This window comes from Bidens hawaiensis, unplaced genomic scaffold (assembly GCF_021521415.1).
Source record: "Bidens hawaiensis isolate Kalapana, Puna unplaced genomic scaffold, B.hawaiensis_p1.1 tig00003781_1, whole genome shotgun sequence".
Lineage (NCBI taxonomy): Eukaryota > Viridiplantae > Streptophyta > Magnoliopsida > Asterales > Asteraceae > Bidens > Bidens hawaiensis.
Window position 1 is genome coordinate 1,989,447 of NW_027491218.1, and position 10,887 is coordinate 2,000,333.

General features: G+C 43.5%; 2 protein-coding genes across 2 annotated transcripts; both read left to right on the forward strand.

Moving 5' to 3' along the window:
* The first annotated feature begins 1,912 nt into the window (after positions 1 to 1,912).
* On the forward strand, positions 1,913 to 2,398 carry LOC143624447 (uncharacterized). The gene has a single exon (XM_077095101.1). The coding sequence runs from the start codon at positions 1,913 to 1,915 to the stop codon at positions 2,396 to 2,398; it is 486 nt and encodes a 161-aa protein (XP_076951216.1).
* Positions 2,399 to 2,452: 54 nt separating this feature from the next.
* On the forward strand, positions 2,453 to 3,325 carry LOC143624448 (uncharacterized). The gene is made up of 3 exons (XM_077095102.1): positions 2,453 to 2,671; positions 2,772 to 2,826; positions 2,913 to 3,325. The coding sequence occupies exons 1-3, from the start codon at positions 2,453 to 2,455 to the stop codon at positions 3,323 to 3,325; spliced, it is 687 nt and encodes a 228-aa protein (XP_076951217.1).
* Positions 3,326 to 10,887: the final 7,562 nt, after the last annotated feature.

A 10,887-nucleotide genomic window follows, 5' to 3' on the forward strand; every position in this document is an offset into this window, starting at 1 on the left:
GACGGGAGTAGAAATGATCCACGCCAACATAGAATGCAACATGGCAGAAAGAAAGACACCGCCACAGAAGGTGCTAAAAACTAGCAAAACCAGAGAAGTGGAAAAATGGACGCTCAACAAAGAATTCCCAGAACAAAGCGTAACCATTGGACCAACCATCTCTGAAGAGGCGCGCGTGGCGCTCAAGAGCTTATTACTCAAAAATATTGATGTCTTTGCTTGGACTCCAGCGGACATGACAGGGGTCCCAAGAAGCAAAGCGGAACATGAGTTAAAGGTTAACCCAACCTTCGTACCGGTGGTACAGAAGCGAAGGAAGATGGGACCGGAACAAGCAAAAGCTTGTGATGAACAAGTTCAGCAATTAATCGATGCAGGTATAATCCTAGAAATTCAGTACCAAACATGGGTAGCCAACCCGGTAATGGTACCCTAGGCAAACGGCCAATGGCGCATTTGTATTGACTTCAAAGACCTCAACAAGGCATGCCCAAAAGATTGTTACCCCCTGCCAGAGATTGATCTTAAAGTGGACGCACTGGTATTCTTTCAGTTCAAATGCTTTTTAGACGCATGCAAAGGGTATCACCAGATCCACATGGCGGCAAGAGACCAAGACAAAACGGCATTCAGAACAAACAGCGGAACATATTGTTATAAACTGATGCCATTTGGCCTCAAGAACGTCGGGTCTACTTACTAAAGGTTGATGGACAAAGAGTTCAAGCCTCAAATCGGAAGAAATTTGGAAGTCTACATGGACGATTTGGTTATCAAAAGTAAGACGGAAGGAACCATGTTAAAGATATCGAGGAGACCTTCAAAACATTAAGGTCAATTAGCATGAAGCTCAACCCAGGAAAATGTTCTTTCGGCATGGAAGAAGGGAAATTCCTGGGAGTAATCGTGACGAATGGTGGCTTCAAAGCCAACCCGGAAAAATTGGAAGCCGTGCAAAAAATGCCTCCACCAAAATCGGTCAAGCAAGTGCAAACACTCAACGGCCGATTAGTCGCGTTGAACAGATTTTTGTCTAGTCACGCTGAAAGATCGTTCCCGTTCGTCTCAACCTTGAGAAACTGCCTCAAGAAATCTCAGTTCCGATGGACGGAAGAAGCAGAAACAGCGTTCCAAGAAATCAAGTCGCACCTAGAAGAATTACCAACGCTCACAGCCCCTAAAGCCGGAGAACCGTTAATAGTATACTTAGCAGCATCAGAAAGAACAGTCAGCGCAGTCTTGATGGTAGAAAGAAATGGCATTCAAACGCCCATTTATTATATAAGTCGCACCCTGGCAGATGCGGAAACAAGATACTCCACCTTGGAAAAAATAGTCTTATCCTTGGTCCAGACAGTGTGACGTTTGAGAAGATACTTCCAAGGCCATCCAATACATGTCCTCACCAACTTTTGCTTACAAAATGTACTAAGAAAACCAGAATTGTCTGGGAGGCTTGCAAAATGAGCGATAGAATTAGGAGAACATGCCATCGAGTACAAGCCAAGGTCGGCAATCAAAGGTCAAGTCTTGGCAGACTTCATCACGGAAATTCCGCAAGAAAAAGAAGAAGAATGCAAAAGAGAGATCGAAATTCCCGTCGATCAACAAAAAGACGAAGTCTGGAAGCTGTTCACAGATGGAGCCTCTAATGATGAAGGTGCGGGCGCAGGCTTAAGAATAACCAACCCACAAGGCCAACACTTCGTACGCGATACGCCTAGAGTTCAGGAGCAAAAACAATGGGGCGGAGTACGAAGCACTGTTGAAAGGGTTGAGGATTGCTAAAAAATTGGGGCCCCGCCATTTAGAGGCACACGTGGATTCAATGATAGTGGCAAATCAAATCGAAGGATCATACGATGCAAAAGACGACAAGATGGCGTCATACTTAGCGTAAGCCAAAGTACTGATGGAAGCTTTTACCACATGCAAGGTAAAACACATCAATAGAAGTGAGAACAAACAGGCTGACGCTTTAAGCAAACTGGCTTCGGTTGGTTTTGAACACCTCGCAAAAGATGTCCGCATCGAAGTCCTGACAACGCCTTCAATAATGAACAAAGAAGTTTTCGTATGTTCAGAGGCGGAAGAAAGTTGGATGGCACCAATCATCAATTACCTCGCAAGAGGTATTTTGCCGCAAAACAAAGCAGAAGCGCGGAAGATCCGCCACAAAGCACTGAACTACACAATCCAAGGTGATATTCTGTACAGGCGATCGCACTTGGGCCCACTTCTCATATGCGTAGATCCACAAGACGCAAGTTATCTGTTGAGAGAAATCCATGAGGGAATATGTGAAGTACATGCAGACCCAAGAATGGTAGTCGCCAAAATCATGAACACAGGGTATTATTGGCCAGACATGCATGTAGATGCCGACAAAGAGTTGTGATGATACAACGCCTGCCAACGCAATGCACCAAACACCTTGCGCCCGAAAAATGCCATGATACCAGTAACAGCCTCTTGGCCATTTCAAAAATGGGCAATCGACATAACAGGGCCATTTCTAGAGGCGCCAGGGCGTGTGAAGTTCCTGATTGTGGCAATTGATTACTTCACAAAGTGGATAGAAGCGAAGCCGGTGGCATCAATCAACGTGGCCAGCTTCAAAAAATTCATATGGGAATTCATAATCTGTCGCTTTGGGTTACCCATGAATTTGGTAAGTGACAATGGAACACAGTTCGCCGACCAGCACATCCAAAGATGGTTAAAGGAACTCAATGTCACACAAACATTCACTTCTGTTGCTCACCCATAAGGGAATGGCGAAGTCGAACGCGCCAACAGAACAATCGTTGGCGGAATCAAGAAAAGGTTAGAAAACCACAAATCAGGATGGGTCGATCAACTACCTCACGTACTTTGGGCCATAAGAACGCATAAAAATACAAGTAATGCAGAAACGCCGTTCAGCCTAACTTATGGTACCGAGGCAATGATCCCCGCCGAAGTCGGTGTTCCTTCACCAAGAATCACATTACCAAAGGACAACAACGCAGAAAGGCGTTTAGACTTAATGCTTCTCGAAGAACGTCGAGAGTTAGCCGCAATAAGAGAACAAAACTACAAGCGCCAGCTACAGAAGTATTACAACACCAAAGTGAAAATATGTAAGTTCAATGCCGGAGATTACGTCCTTTGCAACAACGAGGCATCAAGAGCACATGCACAAGGAAAATTGGCGCCGTCTTGGGAAGGTCCATATCAAATTAAGGAAGTATTGGGAAAAGGCGCTTACACTCTAATGCATCTCGATGGCTCAGCGATTCCTAGAACATGGAACGCAACACAATTGCGAAGATGTTATATGTAAATCGATTCCAATTGTAAAAACAGGCCAAGGGTCGAATTTGAATGGAAACGATACTCCGCATTTCACAACTTAAAAGAAAGATTTCATTTATATACAAACAATTACAAGAAAGCGCTTACGCTCGTACAAAAAGGGGGGGGGGGAAACAAAACAAAAAGTGCAACTATACAAGTCAAGAAGATAGCCTAATCTACGTCGTTGACACTATTCCCAGATTCAACAACCACGCTATCTTCTTGGCCGCCAGCAGGAGCGGCGGAAGGTCCAGCTTGCGAAGGTTCAAGCAAATTCCTCAACGGCTGCACGCCATTCTCTTCCTTAGCGTACTGAGCAACTTGCGAAAGAATAGGAAACGTAAGGGAATCGTATTCCGTCTCAGCAGCAACATACTCCTTTTCCACATCGATGGAGTGAAGGGCATAGGCCTCAAGTGAGAGGTTTTCACGCAGATGCGTAATGGCATCCTGGAAACCAGCCTTGTGGCCAAGCTGTTGAGAAGCATTGACAAGGGCTCCAACGTAACGCGTCAAATCATCAGCGCTAATGATGCGTTGGGCAACCTACATAAAGAAAAACATCAGTAGAATGAACAACGAAACAAGGAAAAGAGTGAGGGAATACCTTGCAAATAGTATGCTTCAACAACCAGTCGCGGTCAGCAGCGGCAGAAGCACGCTCAAAAGTAAAAACTTTAATGGCCTCCTCATTGGAAACCAGCGTGTCAGCCAGCTTGCCAGCATCCGCCTTCCTCAACGCAGCTTTCGCCTCCAACTCTTCAATACTCTTGCGGAGTGCAGCGTTTTCACTCTCGAGTCGAGCGGAAGCCTCCTTGGCGGCAACAGCGCGACTGCGTGCATCCGCAAGATCGGCATTAGACTTCTTGCACGCAGTCTTGAACTCCTTATAACAGGCGGCGCGCTCGCGGGCAAACTCTGCCAGTTCTGCCTCAGCCTTCGCCAGTTTCGCCTCGACATCGCTTAAAGCTTGGCGATGATCAGACGACTCTGTACCGGCTTTCCAGGTGCCGGCCTCAGCATGTTTCACCAATTGTTCCATCTCTCTCATACGAGCACCGGCATCAATTTTGTCCTTATGAAGGGCGCGGTTCTCGCGCAGCAACTCCTCGAAACCAGAGAAAGCCTGGACTTGGTGAAAAGTGGCGTCGAAGTACAATGTATTCCGGGGCTGGATTTTACGAGCAATGCGCTCACCAGGAGGAACAACATGATCCAAGTATTCGGAGCAAGTGGCAGGATCTTCAAAATTGGCACCGCAGGTAACCTTCCAGCAAGGGCGAAACACTTGGTTCGCCTCTAATGAGTCACGGGGGTCCATATCCACATCTTGTACACCCCCACTCAAACATCCGCTAAACCCGCCACTGCTGCTGCCTTGGAGTTCAAAAAATTTACCTTGTACCTTCGCACCCATGCGAAAAGGCGGCGGCGGCACAACCTCATCACCATCAAGAATAAAATTCTTGTTTGGTGAAGACTCTCTTGATTTCAAAAAATCAGCGACAGAAATGATCGCTGATTCAAGACCAATCTTAGACGATTCGTCCACAATCGCCTTCATCGGTTGAGCAGACGAAGCTGGTAGAGAGACAACCGGAATTGACTCGGTCGACGCATGAACAGTCTTCACAATGGTTTCGGCCTCAGACGGGCCAACCACACCCATCATCATCGGCAAACTCAACATCTGTACAGTAGGCGCAGCCTCCGACAAGCTGCCAACAATTGTCATCATCGGCAAACTGGCAAAAAGGGCAGCCAGAGAAGATGCAACACCAAAAGGTGCGGGAGAAACAGTCGATGAAGAAATCGCCAACGTGCCTGAAATGAACAGACAAATTTAGAAAAGATCAAGTCGAATAAAAAATAAAGAGTAGCAAACATTATACCTGACGATTTAACAAGACTATGCTTGACAAACCCGCCAAGACGAGTTTTCTTGAAGATGTGGGGCATCTCTTCATCATCTTCATTAATCACAGGGGTGGAACCCGAATTGTGTGGAACAGTGAACGCCCCACCCACTGTAGAAGAAGAAGAGGAAGATGGACCGGTAGATACGAAATTCGTATCGACAACGGTTCCAGAAGATGCGGCTGAAGAAACAACATCAGTCGCCACCAAAATTGGAGTGGCAACCGTTGTATCCAGCGTAGACACAGCAACCACAGGCTGTGAAGCTGTTGGCGAGGAGAAGCCAACAGAAACCTGTGCGGAGGTGGTTGTGGAAGACGCCATGCTGGCACTCAAACCGAGTGCTTCAAGCAATGATGCGGAAGAAGACACCGGATCCGCAAAAGGAACATTGGAGATCATGACGACATCGTCATCATCATCCACGGCGTCTCTTGCGGCGGCGTCTATCGGAGACGCAACCGTCTCCCCCAACACAGCGTTGCACGCCTCTACCACTGCACTTAGGAAGGCGCACAACGTTAGATCGTCTACCTGAAAAAGAAAATGAAACACTAGCAAAATAAGCAAACAAAGAAAAATGATAAAAGCAGTTGAACTTACCACTCTGAAGGGTAACAGAGCTAGGAGGTGGCAGCGGTCGCGAAGCAGATGATCGCCCCATAGGAAGAGGAAACACAAAGTTTCGAGCAGTCCGAGTGAGGATCGGCTCCTCGCGGGGACCTAACTCCCTCCGCCCCAGCATTTTAACGCCCTCAAGCGCAGGCTGCAGGAGGAGCATGCAGTCGTCCACCTTTGAAGAAAAAATAAGTTAGGATATTACCAAACAAAATACACATCAGAGCAAAAATAAAAAAGACATTAACCTTGACCACCATTAAGAATAACCTATACCAACGCCGCATCATCCCAGATGCGACTCATACCGAATAACACCAACGCGCGCTCCGGATAGTGACGGAGTGGAGAAAGGCTAGCCTGCAAAGTGGTGAACCAGTCCGAACTGGTATAAGGAGCCATTTTCGGCTCAGGAAGCTCTTTCACATCTGTAAAAAACATAGGATGTGGAACCACGCACGCGAAGACGTAGAAGAACACACTCTTCCACTCATGCAAACTAGGTGGCACATCTAAGGCAATAACCTTGGCACCAGGGCGGGTATTCAAGTTGTACCACCCCTGGGAGAAACGCTACCGGTAGAAAGCAGATAACCTGTCAGCCGTCGAAGTAACACCGAGGCAATGACAGGTATATTCGAAATGGCGAAGACGACCCATCCCGAATGGATGAATCTGGCTGAGATGCAGCCCAAACACACCCAGAACGTCCACCAAAAACCGGGTAAGGGGCAATCGGAAATTGCCCAAAAAGAAATACTCCCGGTACACAGCAACCTTGCCGACGGGAGCATCCCGAGCCGTCTTGCCAGGAGCAGGCAACTCAAGCTCATACTTAAGGCCAAGGTTATAGACCCTGACCACATTGTTGAAGTCGTCGGCATACATGCGACAACCGACGAACTTCATGGTATTATTCTTCTTAGTCTTCGAGGTTTGAGATGACTCAGCCATAAAATGCAGAAGGCTTAGAGGAAAGAAAATGGGAGAAAAGGAAAACGGTGAGAAATGGTGCTTAAAATGGTGTAACCTCCCCCTATTTATACTAATCGCAGTTAATGAAGGCCGGGGGATACAAAAAGGATAATTAACGCTTGGCCCAATCAGAAAACACCACGATAATAAGATGGCAGGGGATGTGTGTTACAGCTGGGCGCGTCACCGGGATTCTCGCCCACTCGCCTGAGACAAGCAGAAAGTCTGCAGGGCAGAGCAGTCGTCGTCAAATTGTCACGTCCAGCAGTCGTTTCACTAACTTGCATTTAATTCACCCATCCACGCCAAATTACACGTCATCCATATAAACGGAAGCAAAGATGATAAGTATCGGGCAAAATAGGCTCCGCTATGGGATGATTTAAGATAAATCACCCACCAAAATAGACTCCGCCATGGGATGATTTAAGATAAATCATCCGCCAAAATAGGCTCCGCCATGGGATGATTTAAGATAAATCACCCGCCAAGTTAGGCTCCGCCATGGGATGATTTAAGATAAATCACCCGCCAAATTAGGCTCCCCCATGGGATGATCTAAGATAAATCACCCACCAAATTAGGCTCCGCCATGGGATGATTTAAGATAAATCACCCGCCAAATTAGGCTCCGCCATGGGATGATTTAAGATAAATCACCCGCCAAGTTAGGCTCCGCCATGGGATGATTTAAGATAAATCACCCGCCAAAAAAAGCTCTGCCATGGGATGATTTAAGATAAATCACCCGCCAAATTAGGCTCCCCCATGGAATGATCTAAGATAAATCACCCGCCAAGTTAGGCTCCGCCATGGGATGATTTAAGATAAATCACCCACCAAATTAGGCTCCGCCATGGGATGATTTAAGATAAATCACCCGCAAAAATAGACTCCGCCATGGACTGATTTAACATAAATCACCAGCCAAAACAAGCTCAGACGGGATGATTTAACATAAATCACTCGCCAAAATTCGGCTACCCAAGGGACAATTAATGAAATCACCCGTTAAATACGCGGAGCTATCCACGAAATAAACCAAACCAACGAGGAAAATCAGTGAAAAGCAAATAACATACGTAACCAAAAGCCTATGATAAGTCCACAGCCCCCACTTCTTGAAAGAAGGGCGACTATGGACTAGGGGGACTTGTAGAGGTAGGGTATGAAACCCACCATTTGACAAAGTAACACCAAGTCCATACGATGGGCGGAACACTAGGCGCTGAGATGTTACTAACGCCAGGCGTAGTACATGGCACAAAGAGTGTAGTCCAATATAAAACTTTTCCTGGCACATCGGGAATGATAATATAAAGGTCCCACGAGCATGGGACAAAAATATAAGTGACCCACATAGGGATAAACACAAAACCAATGGGGATTGGACAGCACATAAATGACGGTACAAATAGTACAACCACGTCCTTGTCAAAAGGCCATGATGCCCACCAACTTCCACCAACCACCACGACCGCACGAGTGGAGAATATTATTGGTGGAAAACCTGACAAGGTGGTTGGTCACACTCTCTCTCCTCCGGCTATAAATACCAATAAACCTTCAAATGGTAAAGGACATACTTTCTCCTACTATCACTATCAAATTACATTATCTCGTACTATCGAGTACTGATTCTCACGCCGGAGGGTGGTTACGAGAGAATCCCCCCATTCCTCGTAACGAGCTCACGGTGTTCTGTTTTGCAGGTTACACTTGTCTGCGCCAAGAAGGTTTTATGACCCATCGTGGGGAATATCTAACCACTACCGTCGGACTAACGTGTTAGACCTTGAGGGGTGGATCAGTGTTTCTTTAGATAGAAAATTATGTTACATGTTTTAAACTTGGTGTTTTATTGTAAAGTTGAAAAACAATATACTAAACATTTTTTGGTTGTATTTATTTAATTTGAGTATAAAATTTGAAATAGATTAATACAAAACTTCGAATATATAGTCATGCCAAGCCTTGAAAACTCGTGTCATGTTCGGGTTCATGTCTTCGAATCTTTGACGCGATTCTCGAGTTCATGTCGTTCACATATTCGACCCTTCTGAACTTTACCCAAAACCTTAAAGATTTTCACCCTCTTTGCCCACACAATTTGGGTTATATTCTCTCTTCAGAATATATAGATAACAACAATGACAACAAACAAACCCATATGACAATTGGAACAATTATATGTTGCCTGTCAGACTACAAGAATGCAGCTAGTATCTAGAAGTCCTTCAAATAATCTGCCCCACTCCTCTTCATATCACATGTCTTAGACTGATCGTAGTGGGCGAGAAAATAGAGCAAATTAGGGCGATTTATCTTTTAAACACCGCCCACTGGGGCATAAAGGGGGCGAAATGTGTGTGTGTGTGGGGTTGGGGGGGCAAAAACTTCGCTCAAATAAAGGGGGCGAAAACTTCTTCAAATAATCTTCCTTCTGTTTTTATTATTATTATATTTGTTTGTGTGTGGTATATATATATATATATATATATATATATATATATATATACTAAGCTACAACATCATTACACTTCAAAAACAAAAACCTACAATTTGCTGATTGGGCGCCACATGTCGCAAAACGTCCCATTTCGTAGCTCCTCCACTACACATAGCGTTAGTGATAATAATAAAAATAATAATAATAATAATAATAATAACGACAGTTGGTTTTTTGGTCCAATGACATCAGGTTGACGGTTAAGACTCGATATTTAAAGGTCTTAAGCTCGAAACCTGACTCAATGGGGTTTTCCTACAGTTATGGGTTTTCTCGTTGATGAAGTTATTGGGTGAGTCAGACTTGAGGCTTCAAAATCTGTATGGATAGTTGAAATCCCATCTCATAAAAACTCAGCCAAGTATTAGGGGTGGTTCCAAACACATAAAAAAAATAATACTAAAAATAGTAGTAATAATAATAAAAGATAAATTTCTTAGTGACAGAAAAAGTATCATCAATAGTTTGTCTACATATAGAAAACGTAACTCCCGCCATGTAGTATACAATGACATGAAATGTGTGTAACAAATTTCAACCTTTTTTTAATAATTTTTTATATTAAGGTGAATGGACCTAATAGTTATAATTTTAACCATATTAAAAAAATAAATACATTTTATCAGTATAAATTGGTTGCTAAATTAAGAATTCATTTTAATTAAAGGTTTAAACTAGTCAAGCCACTCATAATTTATAAGTTTGTGCCTAATTTTGAGCTTAATATGGGACTCGTTTAATTAACGAGCTTGACTAAGCTCGTGAGCCTAAGCAAGTTTTAACGAATCTATTATAAAACACATATTTTGCTATACTTTACGAATTTATCACAAAACTTTAACGCCCTGTTCATGAGTTTTTTTAAAGGAAGGAAATGAAAGAAAAACTAAGGATAGTTAAAAAAAGGGTGTTCTTGAGTTTTTTTTAAGATGGAAAGAAAAGGAGTAGGAGGAGTTAGGAAGGATTAAATTAATGTATTTTCCCAATAAGTTATCCTCTAAAAAATGGGATGATTACTAAGGATAACTATTTTTTAAAATAGTTATCATTTCCTTTCCTCTAATTTCCTTCAAACTCAAGAACACACCTAATTAAAAAAATTTCATTCCCTTCCCTTTCTTATCCTTCTCTCTCATTTCCTTTTCTTTCCTTAGTTAAAAAACTCAAGAACAAGGCGTAATAGAAATTTTGGCCTTCATTTATCAATTCAGCTATAACACAAATCATAACCCAAGTTAGATGAAAAATTAGATTTTAATAATTTTATATTTTTGTAGTTGGCTAATAATAATCCCACAAGAGAATATTCTTGCAACCAGTCCCAACATTACACTATTTTTTCTTATTGGACTCCTTTAAAAAAAACTCAACTACGTTAATTTTTATCCGAATTTCAAGTTGATGTTTTAGGTTTTTGATAAGATTGAAAATACTGGTCGATTGATGTAAACTTTACCTCGAAACAGTGCTCCAAAGGACTTGATTTTTGTTTATTGAAAGTTTAAACACCCAAATTGAAGCTCTGTTTC